General features: G+C 43.1%; 1 protein-coding gene across 1 annotated transcript; it reads right to left on the bottom strand.

The window, feature by feature from the left end:
- Window positions 1–2,396: 2,396 nt before the first annotated feature.
- LOC117847248 (N-terminal acetyltransferase B complex auxiliary subunit NAA25) lies at window positions 2,397–15,072 on the bottom strand. Its single transcript, XM_034728420.2, has 19 exons — window positions 14,829–15,072; window positions 13,248–13,404; window positions 13,040–13,158; window positions 12,876–12,950; window positions 12,022–12,115; window positions 11,800–11,918; window positions 11,137–11,207; window positions 9,673–9,823; window positions 9,407–9,582; window positions 7,560–7,759; window positions 7,304–7,434; window positions 6,774–6,850; window positions 5,740–5,814; window positions 5,256–5,448; window positions 4,947–5,066; window positions 4,510–4,648; window positions 4,344–4,390; window positions 3,619–3,882; window positions 2,397–3,219 (listed from the first exon to the last, which is right to left on the bottom strand). Exons 1-19 carry the CDS (start codon window positions 14,973–14,975, stop codon window positions 2,518–2,520), a joined length of 3,057 nt encoding a protein of 1,018 aa, XP_034584311.1. The 5' UTR covers window positions 14,976–15,072; the 3' UTR covers window positions 2,397–2,517.
- Window positions 15,073–24,712: the final 9,640 nt, after the last annotated feature.

The raw sequence follows: 24,712 nt of genomic DNA, 5'->3' as shown, positions 1-24,712 counted from the left end.
ATGGCGGTTGCGCCCTAGGGCACCGTTATCCCTTTAGGGGCGTCATCTTGGAGCTCCATCCCTACTGCACAGGGTTCTCTGGGTGAAAATCCTGTCTAGTTCTGAACGAGCGACGGCAGCACCACCGGCGCCGCCCTTCTTGGAGGCGTCGTCTCTAAAGACCCAATTCGGCTTGTGGCATTGCTGGTGATGATGACCAAGGGAGGCTGCAACTGGTGGTGGTGCAAGACGGCATGGTGCAGGATGGCGAACTTGATGGGGGTTGCTGAGCTCATGTGGAGGTGATCGCAATTATGGTGGCGGCCAAGTGTCGTCGCATTTTTGTCGGGTTAGCTGCTTGCAGCGAACCGTCGTGGCTAGCGTTGCTTGCAACTGTTAGTGCGGCGTGGGACTGCGTTGAAGGATGGCGCTTGCAATAACGGCATCGTGGGATGACTAGGCTTGCAGCGGACTACGATAAGTTGCTCAGCTTTGTTGGGCTACTCCGGTGCGGTACCTCATCGAAAGACGGCACAAGCGACTACTTTGGTTCGTTGACACGCGGTGGAGGTTATGTGCGCGGGTGGAGCAACAAGGCGAAGTCGACTTGTGGCGGCGGCTTGGCTGTTTGATGGAGACCTGGGAAGCGGGGCAACATTGCTCACCATTCTGATGGCGACTAAAGAAATGGATCCGTGACATGGAGTGCTGTGGTAGGCGTGGCGAGACCCCTGCGTGTGGTGTTTCTTCGAGGCGACGAGAGCGAGGAGCCAACGGTGGATGTGGCAAGGTCCCCGCGCGTTTGTGAGGCAATCTGCGTGAGGTTCTGGATCTGGTGGTATCACTCTGTTGAGTGGTGTGTGATGTTGCAATGGCATTTCGGCAAAGGTTCCCGCATGGTGGTGACTTTCTCAGTGCGGTGCAGTCTGTTTCTCTCGATCCCTATCAATACGGGTCACGCCTAGATGTTTCGGCGACTATATGACAACGAGAATTTGGTGGATGCCGCGATTAGACTTCGGTTCAGCTGTCGTTGTCGAGTGGAGTGGTACGGCCGTGTTGATGTCCCAATCCAACCGGCCAATATGTTGTTGAGTTGAGTGCGTTGGTATAGTGCGGTATGTGTTGATGACCTAATTCAACCTGTCAGTGTTCATGTTGTTTTTTTTCCTTTTTATTTATTTTGCCTAGTCTGGGTTTCATTCTTTTTTAATATAATTAGCAGCTCTCGTGGTTGGTTTCAAAAGAACTCCTGCGGGCCGGCGTCAGGTCATGCATACTTGTAGCCCGATCGGTGCGGCACAATTTTGTGACTGCCGAACTGATTTTGCAATTTTTCAATAATCCAATAGTTATGATCAAGTGATTTGCTATTTTGCCACATCCTTCAATTAATTCATAACCTTGGTAGGATCCTCTGTTTTTTCCCCTTTGGAGGGGCCGCAGCACCAAATTCCACCGTTTTATTTTTACTATGTACAGCTGCAAGTGCCGAGAACAGGCTCGACGGAACGAGAAGGAAACAAAACAAGGCCGCAGCGCAAATCACGGCTTCCTTTGGATAAAAAACGAAAGCCTCTCGATATAAAAAAAACAAAAAAAAAACAGAGAGAGGCACAGGAAGGAACATGCGGGCCATGAAATAGTAATATTTAGAGCACTCTAATATCATAGCATACTCGTACACGCTACAGTAGCAGCAGCTCGTGTGCACGCAGACGGCAGACGCAGCGTGCGGGATCACTGATTGAGCCCACAGTAAACAATGGCAACACTGGGTAAGAGCGCAGCGGCATCGGCATCGGCAGGCCTGACACCGACGACGGAGAAGACGGCGAGTCGGCGACTGCTCTCTCTCGCAGCCTGCACACCTGACGGCGAAAGCGACCAGCCATGGCCCCCATGCCATTCCGCCATCCGTCGTCTCCCTCGGTGAGAGAGAGAGCGCGCGAGTCACGTCAATCTCTTCTCTTTTCCTGCCTGAGCCTTTACCCATTCCGGTCATCGCCTTGTACCTTTCTGCTTGCCTCTGTTCATTCGGTCATTCCGGACCAACCCACCAAGACGTTTTCCTTTGCACTCTGCACATCCGTCTCCAGGTCCCTCCATGCCTAGAGCTCAACGAGAGCACGCTGCAAAACCATACTCGGCAGAGCGCGTAAGAAACTCGTGGAGTCGTGGTCATGCACTGTCCAGTCCAGCGTGCCTCAGAGCTGCACATGGCCCGTGGACTGGGTTACACCATAGCATCATGTTGAACAAGAGACAAACAAAGGAGGCCGGAACCAGGGGCCTATCATCCAATCCATTGCAGCAACAACATAAACGATGGTTCTAGCAACCAGCAGATTCATCACTCCCACTTTTCACGCAAGTAACCCTCTCCCAGGCAACAGACACTAACGCGAAAACCAGGATGTCACTCAATCAAAATTTGCATAGAAACAGCCAGCACACTTTAGCGTTACAACATCAACGGGCTTCCAAGCCACAACAGTCGGGGATGAGGGGGAAAATTCACACGACCAAAATTTCTGTCTAGTGCAACACCGAAGACAGAGAAGCCGATGCTGACGAAAGCACCTTCAGCTTCAGGGCACATATCTTCTTCAACTCGGCTACCGTCTCGTCCCCAGCCCCCACGATTCTCCTCACCACGCTGGTGGAGCTCCATGCTTCCAGAGACTGGGCGATCCGGCCACCGATTTCAGAGTTGGCCGCCGCTGCGCTCTCGTCCAAGGTACGGGAGATCTGTCCAGGGCCATCAGTGCTGGATCCTTGCAAATGTGACAGTAGGGCATCCAGAGCTTGCTCCTCTGGCCTCACTTGATCTGATAACCATGTTTGGATGCTCCGAAGGGTGTCAGCCATGCAGTTAACGGAGCTCTGAATTGCCTGCAAGTGAGGGGTGTTTGGTCGCTCCAATGGACCGCCTTTCTTCTTCTTCTTCCCTTGTGGAGTCATAGATCTCATACAGGATTGGATTACCAGAAGATGCCAGGAAATGGGTTCTGTAACCATCCGTGCTAGAAGTGGAATATTGTTTCCTGGAGAAGTAAGCATTTGCCTGGCATCAGTCAGATGCTGCTCTATGCAGGTTTTGAACAGGCTATCCACAATCTGCCAAGAATTTGAGCTGTTCTGGTCAATTCCAGGGATCAACGACTCATTAGAACACAAGTTCCAAGCATTGATAAATGCAGCAAAGCTCATCCAGCTGACTATATCAGGAGCAAAATCCTGCAAATGTACAATTTGTATCAGCAAGGCACAGCTAAATATATGAGATAATACTCCAGTTCTCAAAGTACAGAACCTCAGAAAGTGTAAAGCATACTGCTAATTAGAAAATCCCATTTTTCTAATAAGATATAAAAAATGCATTCGGCAGGGATACATGAGAGACATTACAGTCTACAAGGATATGACACTTTTGATTAGTGATTTCAACAGCATTATGTTATTTCGAATAAAAAGAACTAAAATGTGAATTTTTTTAGTGATGAATCTAGTAACATCAGTTTTATGTTCTAATAAAACAAAAACAGAAAGCAACTAGAATCACTAGATATGCATTCTATACAGATACTATTACAGAAATGGCTGAAAATACAGTCAGGATAGTTAGAAAGGTGTTACCTTGACAGCCTTCTTGCCAGTTGACATACCCAGAACTATGCTTAGAGCATCATCAAATGAGTAACCAATGCTCCTGGCATATTTCTCAAGCAAAGTTTTCATCTCCCCAGCAGCAGTTACATCAGGGGAAGCACCGTTTGATTCACCCTCCCTGAGAAAAGTTGTGCAACCATGCATGGAAAGATAAACAAGTCGAGGAACAAGAGACTTTCTCTCTGCATCTTTCAGCTTTGGACCATCCTTCTCATCAGATTTGTGCTTGCACTGCAAACATACAGTTATTCTGAGAACGAATATATGTATGACAAGTTTCAGTAAGAAAGAGCATTGCTGTCTAAGTCCTCCAATTGGACATATAAGTCCACTAGATCAAACTTATTTACCTTTGACCATGAATATGTTTTTTATATATTAACCTTTCATTACGAAAAAAAATACTTTTATGATGTATAACCCTTTCTACTTAATATACTATATTTTTATAGGCATGCTACTCAAATTGTGATCTCGGAGACCATGTTGATGACCTATTGGCCTTAGATTTCAGATCAGAAGTAATAATAAGTGAAATTTATCAAAAAAAGGTCAATTTACAGAATATTCTTCTTGATATAGAAAGTCAATTTAATGCTGAAGGACAAAACAGTCATTTAGTAACACAGGACTGTGAAAACTAAATATTATTTTTACTTTGCACATATAATGTTTGAATGAAAATGGTGTACCATTTTGGTCCTATAGCTTGCAGGTGTTGAGCCTTCATCAAATGGTTCTGTAAAATCATAAAAATAACCATAAGCACTTTTGTACCTGAGAGAATATGATTGACACAAAAGGAGACCCAAAAATGGACAAAATAACTTATCCAATCACACAAAAAGAACCAAATACCTGAAAGGAAATTAACACTGCTTGTTGGCGTCCACCAAGGCCGCGCCTCAAGGTCTTCATTGAAGGTTAAGTGTTTCATGCTATCCTCATTAGATAGCTCTACCAACTTTGTTCCATGGCTCACATTTCCAAGAATAGACTGCAATCAGGGAAAGTGAATAACAATATTCAGACTAGTATCTAATACAGAAATTGTCAAGCATCAATAATTCCTTGCACAATGAAACTAATCAACAACTGACAGCATAACCAGCCCCCATTAAATAATACATAATTAAAGGTTTCAAACTTCTATGTTCAAAATGGTTAGAAGCAGAAGAAAATGGATCCTTGTAATGATACATTTGCTTCTACATAAAAACATGCAACCATATTTTTAGCGAAAAATACAAACATGTCACCAAGTTATGATTTCAAATTGGCAAGAGAGACCTCACCTCCACTTCATCAAGAAACTCAGCCTTCTGCTTCAGATGTAACGTCACCGAATCTGATTTTACAGAAAGATACTGCATGGAGCGTTGCAAGCGGTCTTTAAACTGAACAAACTCAATTACCTGAACAAAAAACTCAATGTGTTATAGAGATTAGGTGTGCTTCAGTATTTTCTTAAATAAATCATGCAAAATTTAGTTTGTTCTTGCATTGATGCATTAGCAATTTTGGTAATGATAGAGAGGGAGGAACATATCAGTACTACTGTTTACATGGATTCCATGCAGACACTAAAGAATAGCAAACTGTACCTTTGAGTAAGTACGGTGTCTATACGCGAGACATGTAAGATCAGCAGATTCTTTCAAATGATCATCCATGAATTTCAAATAATCCTTAACAAGATCAGCAGCATGTTGCAAGAAGGGGGAATTTAACATTTGTGGCAAGATGTGGTGCGAGACAGACTCTAGAAGAATGTTTTTCACTTCCAAGGTTATGTACCTGCATACAAGAACATTGTTCAGCATAGGGACGTAAAAAAAATGATATCACTGAATAATCTCAAGAAGGGGGAAAAAACCTGAAACATATGTCCAAAGAAGTTAGCAGTGCATACGTGTTACAGAAAAGCAAGGATACTGTAGGGAAATAGCATGGGGTGGAGCTAATAAAGGGATGTTCATTGTAGAAGCATTGTGATTGCAAGATGGAGGGTTTTGTAGGGGAGCAATCCAGCATGGAACACAAATGTTAGAACATAAAACAAAATAAGCATATTAAGTGGGGAATTACCATTTATGTGCTAATGGAAGAGCCCCCAGGTAAGAGTACAGATGCACCAGAATAATCTTGTATTGCCAGACGTACCTGAGAACACAACCAAATTAGATATTTTCATTCAACATCCATTTAGTGAAATAGATTAGGTTGTCATGTGTATGGTACTGCACATTGGGATGTGTGTCAGGCCACTGCAAGGAAGTTTTAGCAGACATGGCAGTTCAACAAATAAAACATAATAGATCGACTAGTTACATATTTTGTTATAGCTTTTATATCCAATAGATTCAATTGTTAAAACAGATAACATCTATTGGGCATAGCTAAATCAACAACAGACATGTAAACATAACATTACATTTGCAGCATGATCTTTGGAGAGATCGTTGATAATTCACGAGTGATGAAAGCTGCAAACATGGAAGAAACCACAAAATGGTAGTACAGGTTGCTACCAGTCTACCAGAGATAGGATGGGCGTGTGCATGTAAACAAGAGCAAGGCAAGGCATGTGATAGGGAGGTGACCACACACATGAATAATGGCTAGCAGACAAGAAGCAGCCAGATCCTGCAGAACAGTCTTAACACCTTGTACTCTGTTAAATAATATAAATCAACCGTTGATGTCCCCCATATTTTAACTTTGGAGTTCATGAGCATTCTCACTTATCACTATTCTTTTGCAGATACTTTGCCTTTGAGGCATATGGAAGCTCCAATCATAGGATTTGTGAAACAGAGTGCATACAAAACTGAAAATAGATATCCCAGTAATATAACTAACATCAAAAGTGACTAATGGAATAACAGCTTGTCTAGGACACTCAGAGAGTCAAGGACCATGTCTACTTCCTAAAGGAGATGCTATTAAGTGCCTCAAACTTATCCGCTTTAAAGTCAATGGCAGTGAGTAATTTGATAACCCTTCGTGCTGCTAGATATTCAATGACACTTAATAAACTGGAAAATTGAGAACTTAAGAATAAAGATTGGTTATAAAATGATAAGATGAGAAGGTAGGATCAAGATTGATTATGAACTTACTTGCGAACAGTCAATCCAAACTCCAGTACCAAAATTGCTTCCAGTAAGTATCCTAAGTTCCTTGTGCGCCAGTATAGCTGTTTCAAGATAATGCCCATACAATTAATATAAGCAAAAGATGGAGATGTCCAAGACAAATATACCAACCTAAGGAGTAAAAGAATAAGAGGTGGCCTAGAAGTGTTGTGGCAGAAAAAAAAATATACTATGTCAGGAGGACCAGGAGGCATGTACTCTCAATTAGGTACAAAAATAACAGATTGTGGCATTGGTTTACATGACTCAGTAAGAAATAAATAGATACATGTTCAAACACAAGAGTCAGGTAACTAACTGGATGACAAAATAGGCACATAAAGAATTGTAGAACTAAATAATAAATTGGGACTCAAATTACATAAATTCATACAAATAAGAATCAGATGAAGCCTCTACAGAGCTTAAATTCAATAGTATTTTTAGAGTCATGGATGAAGAAAGGTTAATACGATTTTTTCTCTCATGCTAGTTAACCAAATAGAGCTACAAACCTGCACAAGAATACTGCTAGCCATAGACAGAAGTTCTTCACCATACATGCTTTCCTGAGGATCCAAGTCATTTGAGAGAGACAAGTTTTTATAAAATGTATCAACCATTATTTTTGCAATGCCCTGGAGTTCTGGATTTAAACATAAAAATTCAGTACATAAATAAATGAAAGATAATTGGGACCCACAACAAAATTTTAAGACAAAACACAAAAATGGAAACACGTGCCACATTGACAAAGGTAGACCTGCACACCTGCAGTTGATTTTGTGAATAAAGTTCCCAAAAGTTCTTGAACCTTGAAAAGAGTAATTGTCAAACCCAGTGTGTTAACTGAAACTGATGATGCATCAAAAGATCCAGAAATTTTATCTAGCAGCTCGGATATCTCATTGCCAGATAGCATATGAAGGTAAATTTCAACATCAGATGCTGAGCAAAACAGATGACCAAATCTGCAAGTACCAAAACAACATTTGAAAGTGAAAAGATAAGCTCATTGATTCTTCAAAAGTACTATCACAAAAGAACATGCTGACTAGTTCACAAAGAGCCAAAACTATGGATGAGATGAGAGCGAAGTGAATTTTGCACTCATCAACATCTGGTGAGATGAGAGTGAAATGAATTTTCTTCTATCTTTGTCTTGCTCTGTATTTATCACTTCCATTCATCAACCAACAAGAATACAGCAGCTGCAATATACCCTCACCAAGCCAAACTTTATCTAGCAGGCACTGAGGGAGTTATGTTGCCAGTTTGCCACTATAGATACCCTCCACCCAAGTTACATCCTATCACCTCAAATCTGAGTATTATTTCATCATAGATGCCATCCACACTCACTCGGCAAAACTCTATCCTGCTTGAGCTGGATTTATCATCCCAGCTTCCTGCTTGTCACTACAAACTCTAGGCTCAAATCTGAGCATTGTTTTGTCCCAGCTGCCCTCATCGAGTAATGAGGTAATACCACAGAGGGCACCAAGATCACTGCAAACAAGGGATATTCTAGGATTTCTGACCCAATGATGAGCCCTCAAAAATTTGCCATGATCTGCCACACTATAGAGGTGGAAATCCATGAGGGTCCACCATTAGAGTGGACAATCCTGAAATCTTCAACAAAAGACCAGCTGCAGCTTGCAAGTGCCCAGTGCAGTGAGTTTACGATGGTGTTTTCAAGAATCTAAGGCAGACCGAGTATGAAAAGTATTTATATAGCATTATACTTACATATGTGTAAAAATAGTTGGGAACACAAACAATCAAATAATTTGCTAGAGATGCAATTACTATCTTGTAGCAACCAGGTCATTAAACTATTAGCAACGGATGGACTGCTTGCCTACTATGCAAAAAAAAGGTGGGGTTGGAACTATAAATTGATCCTTTATAAATAACTAACTTTTGACTTACAATCTTAAAAGTTTAACTAAGTATAAGGGAAAAGTAGTGTTAGATTTATGATCCAAGGTAGTTTAGTTACATAATATTATGAACCGAAAGCTTGTGAATCGACATGGGGCCGAGCCTCGTCTCGAAAAAAAAAAAGTAGCTATAGCTATTTGTAGGTATAGCCTGTGAAAAAATTAATAGTTATTTGTAAATGGACATATTAAAAAACGGAATTGGTCTGTGGTACAGTAATACTAAAACTGGCAATTTACAACCTAATCTTTCTTTTTTCGGCATGCTAATATTCTATCACCTGAAATTCATGAACAGGTGGTGGATCTAAACACAGAAGCACTAAATTGAGAGCGGTGGTAGTATTGGTACCTAAACCAAGAATTCACCAGTACATGTACAGACAGTACTGGTCATAAGATTGATTTTCTAAAACATATTTCTATCCTCTCAAAATACCATCTGTCAATCCAAGTTGGGAGGACACTGGATCAGGATTCTGTCAAACACGCATTTAGGGTTCAGCCATGCCTCTTATATCATAGTGGTATGTGCAGTGTGCTGGCCCCAACACCAGACTGTAACTAAAAATCATTCTTTTGAACAGAACAAAATACTTGTGCATGGTATGAAGAGACTCCAAATAGACAACAGCAGAAAAAGGAACAGGAAAGAGGTTCACCAAGACAAACCTGTGGAAGTACTTCACCAAAGCTTCCATAAGTTTGGTATTGTTTGAGTTTCCGTTGAGGCACCGTTGCCGTTCAATTTCAATATTAGCTAAATGAGGTCCTCTGACACAATCACTTGAGTTATTTTCTTGTAGCCTTTGCACAAATGATAGTGCACTTGTAAGGCGAGATTCAACCTACAAGCATGTACTTTCATTAAATATATTCACATAACAAACACAAAAAAATGTAAGCACTAGAAGAGTTGCTTTAGGTGCAGGAAGTACCAGCTCCTGGCTAAGAGAAGTCTTGTTGGACAATGCTGAATCAACAGAGCAGGAAGGACAAGTGTGTTCGCCAGTGCATGGTTTAGGCAAATTCACATCATGCTCCAGCAAACATCCTATATAATGGAGAAAGGACTCCCAGTCATCAGGACTGCCCAGTCAAAAGGAGATGACAATCATCAAAAACTAAACATAAGTTTAAAAAAGAAATTGACAAAAGGTGAATATAGAAGTAAAATAGGGTGTAACAAATCAAGGGGATTGCATGTGGATAAAACAATGCAAAGTATTGCAGTGCCTCTTGAGGTCATGCCAAAATTTAAACTTACATATATACTGTAGATAAAAGGAGCCAGGGTATATCAGTAAATACTAAAATAGGATAAATCAATACAAAGGCCCCGTTTGGTAGAGCTCCGACTCCTGCCAAAACGGCTCCGACTCTGGCTCCTCTAGTGGAGCAGCTTCTTTAGTGGAGCTGAAGCTGTTTTAGAACACGTTGGCAAAACAGATTCTTCTGTATGTTAAGGAATGGATGTGAGAGGTCAAATGTTCAATATGTCCTTTACATATTTGACTTGTTATACATACGTGTTCCATATCTATAATATAATTTCATATATGAAATAAAAAGGTTATTGAATAGATTAATGAATAGAATTATGGATTAATCCCATCTTATTTTACATCGATACCCCTCTTTTTCTTCTTTTATCTCATCTTTTATTTATTCAGCCATATCCTTATCTCTTCAGCTAGCTGGTCAACGCTGCTCATTTTCTACCCCGTCTTCCTCATCCGCTCGGCCACGCGACGCGCTCTCCTGTGGCTTCGCAGCTGCGCTGCGCCAACTCGCTCTGGTTTCGCCATGCTGCTCCCCCGTAGCTCTTCTTCGTCCCTACCGCACTTTGCCATTCCCACGCTTCTCCCCAGCCGGTCTAGGCCGCCTGAGGCATGGATGCTGGGCAACACGCTCATGCCGCCTCGCTCTCCAGCAGCATCGACGACGGCGGGCAGCACCTGTGCCAGCCGGGGAAGAGGCTGCGGGCTCGCAGCCAGGCAAGCCTCCACTCCAGGTAGGGGAGATGCAATTCGGGGTGGCAATTTTGAGTGTGATTTCTACCCAATTTGAGGGGCAGTTTAGTAATGGCATGCGTGAGGAAGGAGAAGAGCCGCAGGGAGCCATTATTTTCAGTTCCACCAGGCTAGTTCATTTTGCAAAATGGGTTCGTGGAGGCTTCAGTTGAGGAACCGGTTTGCATGTGACCCTTTGGTAGGGCTCCAGCAGAAGCCGTTGGTGGAGCTGTTGCTGAAGCCCTACCAAAGGGGGCCAAAGAGTTTCAAGTTAATGCATGGAGTACAACATTTCTTGAAGAGGTCATGGAATATGATTAATGTCAGCAAGGTCAATGACCAAGTCCACAGAATAACTGAAATTTACAAATTGAAGATGGGAAGCATTACCAAGACTCGAGGACCTTCTGATATATCTCCGAAGCAGCAGCATAGCTACTTGCTTGAGCAAGAAGACGCCCCTGTCAACTTGACGTCAGACAACCAAGTAAGTGAATGAAAGTATAGATGTGCTAGAGGTGCAACATGCTCTACCAGATAGTACCCCCTCAACACGAAAGTAAGTTGTTTTGAACATGGCACACAGCCTACAATAGGTAACACCTAATACATTTGTTGATAGCAACTAGAAAAATATAGTTTAATGGGAAAAATGTACATGAGGAATTATACTTTCACTTAGTCAGTCTAAATACATTTGTTGACATTGTAGTCACTTATAAAGCAACTGCCTTACGCTTACCAGAACGTCATGGTATATAGAGGGAGTACTTAAATAAATTTTAACAACGCATCAGTATAGTTTATAGAGATTTTCCAAACTCTTAATTAGTTAGAGCTTCCATAGCAATTAATTCCAGATAGTGCAGTAACGATGATAAGTTAGCAACTTGTAAACTACAGTGACACACATGAAACAATAAATAGATGTTGCCAAATCTTGTTTGTTATGGTGAAATGGAACATGGAAAGGTCAACGTAGTTAATTGAAACTTGTATCCTGGATAAACAAATCGCAACAAGACATTGTCCAAGAAAACTGATTCAAATTACCTGCAAACGAAGCTTGTCCTCCTCCCTTCCCAGAAGAGATCCCAAGTCTCCAGAAAGAACTTCCAAAGCAGCATCGTACTTTTCCTGTTGTTCCAAAATTGAAATGTAGAGAGCAAGTGCTGCCACATAGTGCAAGCATGTCAGGAGAGTACATCATCTGGGTAAGTGAAAATAAAAGAATAAGTAATATAGCAAAGGGGCATTTAAAAAAAATAGAAATACCTTCTGGCTCATGTAAACTATGAGAATTTATGTGTTTCTTAAGCAATGCTTCAGCTAGTGCCAATAATTTCACACCTCCACTGGTAAAATGTACCTGCAGTTGGCAAATGTCATGTATTGTGCAACAGGAAATAGTCGATTAATATACAACTCGCTAAAAACCTCCCAGAATGAAAAGGAAACATACTTCCATTAATAATGTATTGCATTGCATAAGATGGAATCATGCTTGACTCAACAATATGACATTATATTCAGCTGACAACCCAAAAGGAGTCTCGAAGAGTAGCATGCAATACACATAACAAATAATGTGTTATGTGTTGCATCAGATATATAATTCATAATTGAATAGTTAACTGTTTAAAAATCATCCATGCATCACATGCAGATTATTGCATAAAAATAATATCATAGAAATGATGTAAATAATATTTCTAGGTCCCTAAGGAGATCAGCTCCCATGGAACTGGTAAATCAGCCCTAAGTCGAGCTGATGGGACCAGTAACATTTTAATGTTTCATTTCTGTTCCTATTTTCAACCCTGCATGATGGTCTTCCTCACTGCGTTACACCACACTCACTCACTCCAGCCACTCCCCTCCCTCATACCTCTAATACATCATCTTCTCTGTGTCTAAGCCTACAGCAGTACGACTATTATTTACCCATTGGAGCAAGGCAAACGCATCATTGACCATAATTGTGCTCATTGGTTCATGACAAACAAATTGTTTCTACCTACGACCACTTAGTTCTTTAGTGAACAAAATATTACTTCTCCAGTAACAAATTTGAAACAGCAAATGAAGATATTGCAATTCATGCAAATATGAGAATCATAATGTCTCACCTGCAGCTGAATGCTGCAAACTGCCCAAAGCAAAAACCTTTCTTCTCCTACAGTTTTGTACATTTTGAGAGCTGTCTGCAAAAGATACCAGGCAGGGGGGGCAAGCATAAAAATAAGATAACAAGAAGAATGTGAATAAAGTAGCAATGAAAGTACCATTGTACCTGCTGTTGCTTCACATATGAGTACTCTCTAACATAGCAATTAAAAAGGCCCATCATTAATTCCAAGTTACTTGGGTACTTTGTACAGGCATACTCATAGCACGAAGTAGCAAGATCCACTGCATTAGCATGGTCGCGAGAAAATTTAGAGAAATGCCACCATAACAATGTTAAAACAGATAAAATAAATGAACGAGTCCAAACATACATCGGTCAAGTCTTTGAAATACTATCTGTAGAGTACTAAGCGTGAGATCATCAAAATGAAAAATGTTGTCAGAATACAACAGCTCCTTGGCATTCAGGGACACACTCAATGCTTCATCAGGCTTTCCCATTCTTTCCAAAATAAGAGCCTTCAAGGCCTGGAATAAGATAATTTAAAGTAAGGTCTCAAAGCAGTGACTGACAACATACAAACAATCCTGAGGATTTTCATCATAAGTCTTTAACAAGATGTGCATGGAATTTAAAGTAAGGTTTCAAAGAATTGACTGACAACATACAAACAACCATGAGGAGTTTCATTACAAGTCTTTAACAGATGTGCACGGAAAGGATGGATATCAACCTCAGAAATTAAGCTCCAAATTGATGGAAGGAACAGGTCAATCATTTATTCTGATGTACAGAAGTGTTACTGGGAGACAGCAGCAGGTTTTGGAGTCAGATTCGGGTGCAGATGTCCAACTTGGCAAACTCTAGAGTATGGATTTGGGCATTCATTTGATACATGTTGTTTTTAATTTTTTGAAAGTCTGTTGGCATAAAACAGGCTGCCAACAAGCACAAGAACAACCAACCTCTTCAACTGATGATGACGCAAGATGAACAGGAAAAGTAAAAGACAATACAGAAAAGACAAAATGAGCTTTAATGTGCTGTCCTGCTGGCCCATCCAGCTCAAAAACTTTAATGTATCTTAACCCCTCCTCTGCTGCTGACTCACGCACACCGCAGCCGCCGCTGCAATCCCCCCCCCCCCCCCCCCACCCCCTGTTCCTTCTTCGCCAATGCAGCCTCAATGCTGCCATAGATTACTGCCCCCAGTCACCATTTTGCACCTCTCAATAGCAAAATGAGTAGTCCATGCCTGCCTGACCTCTCCAGTGCCCTTCTCTAAAGGCTCTCTGTTCCATCTCCCATTCCTAGCTAGCCATTCGACTCACTGGAGATGAGTCTGGTGTGTGTCGACGCTCGACACAGAGATGTGTCAGCATGGCAAAATAAACAGACCAGTCCATGTAACACTAGCATACCGACCATAAACTGTTCAGCACCTACAAATTAGATGCTACCCCCGTTTCTTCAATGAAGAAGGGAATGGGGTCGAACCAAAGACAACTCCACTACACTCAAGCACCTTAACTAAGTAAGAACCAGGCCTCTCCACTCGCTTCCTATTGATTTTTCTTTGTTGTTCCGACTAGGCATGCAAGGAGCGCTGCACTGTTGCCTGAAACTGCAGCTATTGCTAAGATGGTCCCAAGTCTTTAAACATCGTCAGCATGACAGCATCCACAAAAGCTCAAAGCAAACTAGTATAACATCCAACTAGCCAAAAACGCTGTAAAATTCAAAGCTAACTGTCTCGTTATCCACCACTGTAGAAGTCATTTGATCAAACATTTCGCTGAGAAACAGAAACGAAAACAAAATCACGCCGCCAGGGCTGCTGATTGCCCAACCGACCATTTCAGCGCCAGATTCGCCAGCTCACCACGGAGAACACACCAACAGAAAGTAAAAGACAAAAACGAAGCTCAAATGAGAGAGACGGAGTGCTCACGAGCGCGTAGGGGGATGTGGGGTGCTTGGCGAGGAGCGCGGTGCAGAGCTTGAGCGCGGCCTTGTACTGGCGCGAGTCGACGGCGTCCCAGATCGGCCGCACCCGGCGCTCCGGGATGCCGCCGGCGAGCCCGAACTTGCTGGCCATGTCCTCTCGCAATCTAGGGTTAGGGTTTTGCGGGGTGGGGGTGCGGCGCGCCGCGGGTGGGGAAGACGAAGAGGAAGAGAAGGGGAGGCGCGGAGGCGGGCGAGAGAAAGGGTTTATCGAGTCCGGGATGTGACGGCGCGCCGCGCGCGTGGGGACGCGGAGGATGGCACGGTCCGAGGAAGGGCTGCGATTGCTTCGTGGCCGTTGGTTACGCGACGGACGGTGCGAAATCGTCAACCGGAGGAGATCGGAGGCCGCCGCTGCCGTAACCCTATCGTCGGGGGCATCACACAGATCCGGACCCTTGAATATAGAACGGACGGCTTGGATCGACGGGACCCGGGGCGGGGTTGAGACGGAGGGTCGCGGCACGCGCACGGAAAGTCTGAACCGGGATGCGGTGGTGGTCGGGCTTTGGTGGCTAGGGGCCCCATTGACAGTGAACTGCGGAAGGACGACGCTGACGAGTGGTGAAAACCACCGAGGTCCCGTTTAGTTCGTTAGAGCTTCTAAAAATTTCTCTCGCATCAAATATCAATTAGAAGTATTAAATATAGATTAATTATAAAATCAATTGCACAGATGGAGGTTAATTTGCGAGACGAATCTATTAAGCCTAATTAGTCCATGATTTGACAATGTGGTGCTACAATAAACATGTGCTAATGATGGATTAATTAGGCTTAATAGATTCATCTCGGGAATTAGCCTCCATCTGTGTAATTAGTTTTATAATTAGCTTATATTTAATCCTCCTAATTAGCCTGCAAATATTTGATGTGACATGAATTTTAATCCGGACTAAAGATCCAAATACCCCCTGAATTAAAAGGCAAGAGAGTACAATTTGCACAAAACTAAAGAAAAATATAGTACAATTCTTTGGACCAACCACACGACTGCAACTAGTTGCGCCCCTCGTAACACTAACCCAACTTTTCTTAAGGTTTAACTTTTTTCCTCTAGTGTTCACCTTAGATAGTTTGTTATATGATGGGCACAAATAGTTGTTACCTGAAATTTAGCCCGTAAGTTGTATACTTTTTATTATATAAAAATAGTTATAGTTTTATGAAACTTTAGAAAACAACAAACATAAGTGGTTCTCGTCCTTTAAATTTGAAACATTTTGAGATGATGCCGGACTTGACAACACACTTTAAAGCATTGGTTAAACTATTTGTTGTGTTCTAGCCCTTCACCATCACAAGGAATGCAACAAATTGATGATGATAATGTGATGAAAAACATGTAAAACAGTAAATTTTAAATCTACCAACATCCCCAGCTTGCCAAGCAATAAATGTGCCAAATATTTTTGCAATTTAAAGAAAACGTTAAGTTTATATTTCAAATTGTTGATGTGTATGTGCACCTCAGCCAGCATAAAAAGTTGAGCCACACATGTATATAGACATGAATCAAACATCATTGCATTCATGATGACTATCATAGATGGAAGAGTTATTTTGGACATGAGGCTCGTTTGCTTTGTATAGATCCTAAATGAATGAATCATAAATGGTTTAGGGTTTAATTTTCAAAGGAGCAAAAACTTTACAATGTAGGGAGGCTATAAGAGTATTGATTCATGCCAAATTTGTTAGGATAATCTATAAAATGTCATTATGTTGATGATGGGGAGCAGTAAGTGTGACGGAACCGTCCAAATTTGTTAGGATAATCTATAAAATGTCATTATGTTGATGATGGGGAGCAGTAAGTGTGACGGAACCGCCCAAATTAACTTGGATCATGTATTTTAAATAAATCAACTTGGTCGTCCGTCGGATTTCATCCAATAAACCAAATAACACAGAATCGAGAAAGCATAGCTCACATGGAGGTGAGGGGTTACAGAGATTACAACAGCCTATCCAAATTAAACAAGTGCATTAATTTATTACAACATCCAGTTCGAAATTCAAACATAGCTTGCAGAGTTCAAGCAGCAGAATTAAATAAGTGGAAGCTAACATCGTTGCAGGATATCATGATGAAGCCGATCATGACATCAATAATCCCTGTCCTCGCCGTCCGAGGAGGGATCCCACTCAACCGTCCAACCCGGAAGAAGTTGGAGAGGCCAAGTGTGACATCCTGGCCCAAGGCTTAATAGGATTGATAAAATACTCATACCAATAAGTTGCAACTTCTTTTCTGGAAGCTCATCCTCAAAGAACTCCGGGGTTAAGCGTGCTTGGCCCGGAGCAATTTCGGGATGGGTGACCGACCGGGAAGTTCTTCCCGGGTGCGCACGAGTGAGGACAAAGTGCGTAGAAAAGACTTGTGTTGGTCTGTGAGGGAATTCTTGATATCCTAGAGAGCTGCCAGGTGTATGCGGGCCTGGCCCCGGGGGGCGGGACACCACAGTTGGTATCAGAGCTGACTCTCGCGGTTTCACGGGCGCGTGCGGTCGCAGTTGCGTAGGCATGGTGTGCATGGCTGGTGTGGGCCCAGAGTGGTCACACAGCATGGCACATGCGCTGGCACTGGACACACGGACGTGGCCAAGAGGGGACGTTCTTGGCTTGGGGTTGACCGACGAGGGCGTCGGTCTTCTAAGGGGGTGAGTATGTCACATCCTGGCCCAAGGCTTAATAGGATTGATAGAATACTCATACCAATAAGTTGCAACTTTTTTTTCCAGAAGCTCATCCTCAAAGAACTCCGAGGTTAAGCGTGCTTGGCCCGGAGCAATTTCGGGATGGGTGACCGACCGGGAAGTTCTTCCCGGGTGCGCACGAGTGAGGACAAAGTGCGTAGAAAAGACTTGTGTTGGTCTGTGAGGGAATTCTTGATATCCTAGAGAGATGCCAGGTGTATGCGGGCCTGGCCCCGGGGGGGGCGGGACGCCACACCAAGTGCCACTTGTAGCGAGCTCAGAGGTATCAACATCACCTGAAAAGATGTGCCACAACAAGGCTGAGCGACTACGCTCAACAAGACTTAATCGACCGGTGGTACTACTCCACCAATACCTAGACATGCAAGCTTTTTGGCTCTAGGGTTTGTTTTTGCAAAAAGCGACTAGTGTAGGTCCTTACTTTCAGTATTTTAGCCACGAGTTCTGCTGTTGTTTTACCATTCTAAGTTAGCAACTATACTAAACCAAGTATATTTCCAAGCAATTAATACAAGTAACAATATTAGATCATCTTCATCTTTCATTCTTACTCAGTGTAGCATAGCGATCAAGTAGTCCCAAACTGTGAGAGGCAGACGAATCGATTCGAATTTTCTTAACCATGCATGGCGAACCTAATCCCACGACATCCACGCACCGCGAAGGGTGGCTTCATTTGTCAGTCGTCCCTATCAATTCCTAGACCCGTGTCGGGCCTACTTCCCTCGGTACAAGGCTCCATAGACCCGGCCTCTACCGTTCTATGACCACACTTGTCACCACATGCGGTCGCAAGGGAAACTCCATTCCAGAGACAGTGGGGCGATCCGCTCACGTCCCGGTTCAATCAGGTACTAGGCTTCCCCATCCCATACTAGGTATAAGATTAGTACTTTCAACACTTAATCACGAACACTATCATATCTCGACCTTAGTCCATTTCAAGTAGACAGACAGGGCAATCCACTGACCACCAAAAATAGTTCACAGAGCCCTGCCCCGCCCATCGTCCTTATAGTTGCAGCGAAAGAAAAAGGCATTCAACTCCTATAACTCGCGAGTGACAGGCAATCACTCGACTTTTACCGAGTCCTATTAAGCATTGCAACTACTCGACTCAAAATACTAGTGCTCATATCAAAGGTACTACGTTCATGCATCTAGGGTTTCAATCAATTCCTAAAAACGTAAATGCACAATTAAACAACCAAATATACTGCAAGTAGTTAAAGGTAGGAGTTTATGCTCCGGGGCTTGCCTTCACACAGGGAGTTAGCGAACTGGTCCTCGGCTTGCTCCGGTACGGGCTCGGCTCCGACTTGATGTAGATCAGCTACGGCTCCTTCTTCTGACGCCGGGTGAAGCTCGTATGTTCCGTTAGCGAGGTTCAGCTCTACACGAAATGCAAATGCATCAAGTTCAACTCCCATGCTTTCTCATGCAAGATGCAAAACACGAATTAGTGCTGAAGTGTAAATTACATTACGACCACATTCACCTAAACAAGGTTCTACACCTTCTTTATCTGCATAAGGTAAGATGTGTTGTGATATAAACCCGGGGTTGACTTGATGGTGATTGTTTATATATATACAACTTATCTTTATTAAACTTTAGATCGAAAAGTTATCCTATTTCTGAATGTTTTTTACCTCTTCCAAAATAGACTATTACACTTACTTAAGGTTTGTTTCTTCCATTTAATTTGGTTCATCTCCCAAATTTTATTTCAGTCTTCAAACAGTAAGCTATGAAGTTGAAATTTTGCCAACAACTTAACCTTGTCATCATTAAGCTAGTGCACAAATTTGAGGCTCATTAGAGTTGCACAAAAATAATTAAAATTGTTTCATTATGATAAGGTAGTGTGTGCTTAACTATTTTTAAGATAGAAACCACAACGAATCTAGGTATGAAATTTTAACCGTAGGTTCCAGATGTGAAATAGAGCCTTTGGTGAATTTTTCATAATTTTTAGTGAAGGGCATCTTTTTCCATACATTTACCCTAATTGTTTTTCCCCAAAAAGGAAAGTGGTTTTCTTTCTGCTTCTGATCAGGTTCTATATTTTTCCTACAAACTACACTACACCAATGACCTATTCCAATTTGTTTCACATTTTTATCATCTCTGGTTTAATCATGATGCAAAAAGAAAAATCTTCCTGCAGATTTCAATTAATAAACTAAAACAGTGACTTAACTATCTGAGGTGGGCTCTAATTTATTTTTCTAAGCTTCTATACTCAGCAACACACACTGCAGATTTGGAATTTATCTTTTTAGCATGTTTGCTTGATTTACAATGTTCTAAATAGCTTAACAAGGGTTAAAACATATAACATTAATCCTAGCAGAGACATGTGCCAAAAGTATTTTTTATCAGAAACTATACTTTATAATGAGTCTAGCAAAATTGATTTGGCATTTTTCACAATTTTCTACGAGTTTTGGTGAATTTCCAAAGTTAAACACATTTTCTACCGATTATAAAACAAAAACCGGGGTAAACTTGCGATCTAGCCCCTAGGTCTAAGGGTTAAACACGCAGGGGTCCCTGATTTTCACGCTAAGGCCCCTAGACAAAATGGGAAGACACAGGGGTGCCCTCGGGCGCGCGTGCGGCGGTAGTTGGCGCAATTCCGGCGATTTGTCGGCAATTTTGGCGGGGCAAGTGGCGGGAAAGGAGTGCGGGCTCACTAAGAGTCCATTGGCGGCGGTTGGGGCCGCGGAGAAGGTTGGGTGGGGGCGGAACGGTGGCGGACCAGTCTGCGGTGGCGGCGGAGCGGGGTGGCGGAGTTCCGGCGACGTCGGGGTGTGGAGGCGACGACGGGCGAGCGCTTGAGCGTCGCGAGGTGGCGGCGAAGCTGGTGGTGGCGTCGGCGAGGGGTGGGGCATGGTGAAGAGGGGAGCTCCACGGAGAGGGGGTGCGGCGAAGCTGTGAGCGAGAGCAGGGGATCTTTGGCGGCGGCAAAGGCACGAGCAAGGGCGGGCTCCGGCGGTCTTCTCCCCTTTTATAGGGCCAGGGCGAAGTGGTGAGGTGAGCCAAAGCCGTGGCGCTGGCGGAATGGACTGGAGGGGTGTTAGGGCGCTGCTGTGGGGTGGACCGGCCATGGCGGCTGCCATTGGCGCGGGCGGGCGGTGCGGCAGGCGTGCGGGCGAGGCGCAGCAGGTGAGGCAAGTGTGCGCAGTTGAATGGCTTCACCAGGGCACTGCAGGCGAGGTTGAGGTGCTGCTGTGTCTTGTCCCGGGCGCGAGTTGGCGGGCATGGCGGCGGTGGCGTGCCAGAGCGTCGCGGGACGCGCCCGTGCGAAGTAGAGCAGCGGCAAGATGACCGGTCGGGCAGCGCTGCAAGCGAAGCAGGGGAGCTGGATGGTCGTGGGCGCGCGGGGAGTGGCGTCCTGTCGCGGCCGGGGACAGGGCGATGGAGCGGCGTCCACGCGGCTAGCAGCGAGCGGAGCGTGGCGCACGCGCGCTCTGACCAAGGGATCCGTGGGATCGCTTCGCTGGGCCGATCTTCAAGCGCAATTAACTCTAGATTCTTGAACTGCACGGTATTTACTCCCTCTGCAAAAGTTGTAGTCCTCAGATCTACGTTCAACTTTTGTAATTGAACCGAGTTCAAATTCGCAGTATATTTGAAGACAGACAGCTTCAAAGTTTGAGGGAACGTCTGATTTTCGGACTTAGGCAAAAACAACAGTTTGGCTGATTTCAAGATTTTTGGCTGACTTGAGTCCCAATTTTGAAAGGCTTCTGAGGTGAATTTGACCAGGGTCCAAAAGAGGAAGTTGTTGTATAAACTTAGTTCTCAAACTCTTGTAAAGGATTTTGCTGACGTTCTGTTCAAGTTTCGTAAGATAAGCTCAGGCCAAGATGGATGGTTGAACTGATTCCAGACTGAGTCTAGATTTGCAGGTCTTGGGCTGAGTTGACCAATTTGGCCAACTTTGACCTGGGTTTTGAAAGCCTTCTGTGTAGATTTTGACCTTACTCCTTTAGTCAAAGTTGTTAAGGGCTCGAAGCTCTAAAAATTTAAATTTTATATAGAGTTCAGCTTGAGTTTATTTTGGAAAATTTTAGATAAAGATCTCCAAAGTTGGGACTTCATCTATTTTTCTTAAATTGATACAGTTTTGAACTTCAAGTTTTTGAAGGTCTTCTACTTAGATTCAAACAAAACACCAAAAATAAAAGTTGTTAGGGAAGTTGAGTTCTACAACTCTTAGTTGAATAGATTTTAAGTTCTTAAGCAAAAATTTGAGTTATGATTTAAACAGTTATTTATCTTGGGAGGACAAAAGTGTCTTTTTACTTGTCTTCATAACTGCCAATTGTTCTTATTTATGCTCTAATGATTTTGCTTAAGATAAACATGATTTAATTGGGCTAGGTTGTTACAGCCTATCCCCCTTAAAAGGAATCTCGTCCCGAGATTCGAGTGAAAAGATGAACTAGTGTGGCTCATGTGCCTTACCTCCCTGGTCGAAAAGAAAACCGCGGAAGTGATTATTAAGGTATTCCTCCGTTTCCATGTTGCTTCATCTTCAGTGTGATTACTCCACTGAATTTTATACATCCTTACAACTTGTTTTCGGGTGTATCTTTCCTTACGATCGAGGACCTTGACAGGATACTCCGCATAGGATAAATCAGGCTCGATTTCGAGATGCTCTTGCTCCAAAATTTCGGTCATGATTTGAACACACTTCTTAAGTTGAGAGACATGGAAGATGTCATGAATGGCTGAAAGCTTCTCAGGAAGTTTGATCCTGTATGTGACGGGTCCGCATATCTCCACAATTTCATAGGGGCCAATGTAACGGGGAGCCAACTTTCCCTTGACCCCAAACTGTTGTACACCTTTAGTCGGGGAGACTCGGAGGTATACGTGATCACCAATATCAAACTGTAAGGGTGTTCTCCTTTTGTCGGAGTAACTTTTCTGTCGTGATTAGGTGGCCTTGAGATGTGTCTGGATTATCTTTACTTGTTCTTCGGCTTCAATCACTAGATCAGATCCGTAGGTCCGTCTTTCTCCCGCTTGTGACCAACTCAAAGGTGTTTGACACCTTTGGCCATACAGGGCTTCAAATGGTGCCATTTTCAAGCTAGACTAGTAGCTATTGTTGTAAGAGAATTCTGCTAATGGCAAGTATTTGTCCCAATTTTTGTCAAAATGTATGACACAAGAACGTAGCATATCTTCTAGAATTTGATTCACCCTTTCCGTTTGGCCATCAGTGTGAGGGTGGTAAGTGGAGCTACGAATTAGTTTGGTGCCAAGCGATGACTATAATTGTTCCCAAAAGCGTGCCACAAATTGAGCACCTCGATCAGAGATGATCATCTTCAGCACACCATGAAGAAGGAAAACAATACGGTCCAGATATAAATCTACATATTTTCGAGCGGTGTAGATGGTGTGAACAGGAATGAAATGTGCTGTCTTGGAAGGTGGTCCACTATAACCCAAATGGAGTCATGGCGCTAGGAGGTAACAGGTAACCCAACAATGAAATCCATGCTGATATTCTCCCATTTCCAAGATGGAATAGGTAGCAGTTGCAACGTGCCAGCTATCTTCAAGTGGTTTGCTTTGACATGTTGACACGTCTCGCACTTCGAGACATAGAGCGCAATTTCTGGTTTCATGCCACTCCACCAAAAATTTTGCCGGAGGTCATGATACATCTTATTACTGCCGGGATGAATTGAGAACTTGGAGAGATGCGCTTCATCCATAATTTGCCTTCTAAGATTAAGGTTAGATGGAACCACGAGTCGACCTTCATAATGTACTATTCCCTTCCGATCCTGTCGGAAATGCTTATACCCCTCATCTTTCTGTGCAATCTTCTTCTTGATGAGCTTTATTTCCTTATCTTCTAATTGTGCCCGTCCAATTTGATCCTCTAAGGTAGATTCAATGGAAATATGACCTAATGTGCCATAAGGAATAATTTCCAAACTGAGCTTTCCTATCTCATGACATAAGGTTTCTGTGAAGTTGGTTACCGACAAACAATTACAATGGGCCTTGCAGCTGAGAGCATCCGCAACTATATTTGCTTTGCCGGGGTGATAATGCACTTCTAAATCATAGTATTTGATTAATTCCAACCATCTTCTTTGCCGCATATTAAGATCTGCTTGAGTTAAGATATATTTGAGGCTCTTATGATCGGTGTAGATATTGCAGTGAGTGCCCATAAGATAGTGTCTCCACATCTTTAGAGCGTGGATTACGGCTGCTAGTTCAAGATCATGTGTAGGGTAGTTCAGCTCATGTGGCTGTAACGGTCGTGAGGTGTAGGTAATGACTTGGTTGTCTTGCATAAGAACACATCCAAGTCCAGTGCTGGAGGCGTCACAATAAACTTCGAACGGTTTAGTAGTGTCAGGTTGAGCTAGGATCGGGGCGGAAGTCAAAAGCCTTCTCAAGGTGTGGAAAGCTTCTTCACATTTGTCGCTCCATGTGAATTTGACTCATTTCTTCAATAACTCAGTCAGAGGCTTAGCTATCTTTGAGAAATCCGGGATGAATCACCGATAGTAGCCTGTTAGACCGAGAAAGCTTCGAATCTGATGAACCGAAGTAGGCGGCTTACAGTCCATGACTTCTTGTACTTTGCTTGGGTCGACTGAAATGCCATCTCGGGAGATAGTGTGTCCCAAGAATTTAACACTCTCCAACTAGAACTCACACTTTGAGAACTTAGGCGCCGAAGAACTATACGAAGATGCTCAGCATGTTCCTCTTCATCTTCGAGTATACCAGGATATCATCAATGAATACCACGCCGAATTTGTCCAATTCGGGCATGAACACCGAATTCATGAGATACATGAAATAAGCAGGTGCGTTAGTGAGCTCAAAAGACATAACTAGGTACTCGTAGAGTCCATACCATGTAGAGAAAGCAGTTTTGGGAATATCACACGGTCGGATCTTGATTTGATGATAACCAGAGCGAAGATCTGTCTCCGAGAATACTCTGGCTCCAGCTAATTGATCAGACAACACATCAATGCGGGGAAGGGGGTACTTATTTTTGACAGTGACTGCATTGAGAGGGCGGTAGTCCACACACATGCGTAGACTCTCATCC

The sequence above is a fragment of the Setaria viridis genome, chromosome 3, assembly GCF_005286985.2.
Source record: "Setaria viridis chromosome 3, Setaria_viridis_v4.0, whole genome shotgun sequence".
Lineage (NCBI taxonomy): Eukaryota > Viridiplantae > Streptophyta > Magnoliopsida > Poales > Poaceae > Setaria > Setaria viridis.
This window is presented reverse-complemented; position numbering and strand designations above follow the sequence as displayed.

Excerpts from the sequence above, each read along its gene's own strand:
- LOC117847248 (XM_034728420.2), bottom strand. The coding sequence starts at position 14,975 with ATGGCCAGCAAGTTCGGGCTCGCCGGCGGCATCCCGGAGCGCCGGGTG. Across the intron at positions 9,824-11,136 it reads CAGAAGGTCCTCGAGTCTTG|TCCTGATGACTGGGAGTCCT; the intron begins GTAATGCTTCCC and ends TTGACTGGGCAG. Across the intron at positions 5,067-5,255 it reads GACACCGTACTTACTCAAAG|GTAATTGAGTTTGTTCAGTT; the intron begins GTACAGTTTGCT and ends TTTTTTGTTCAG.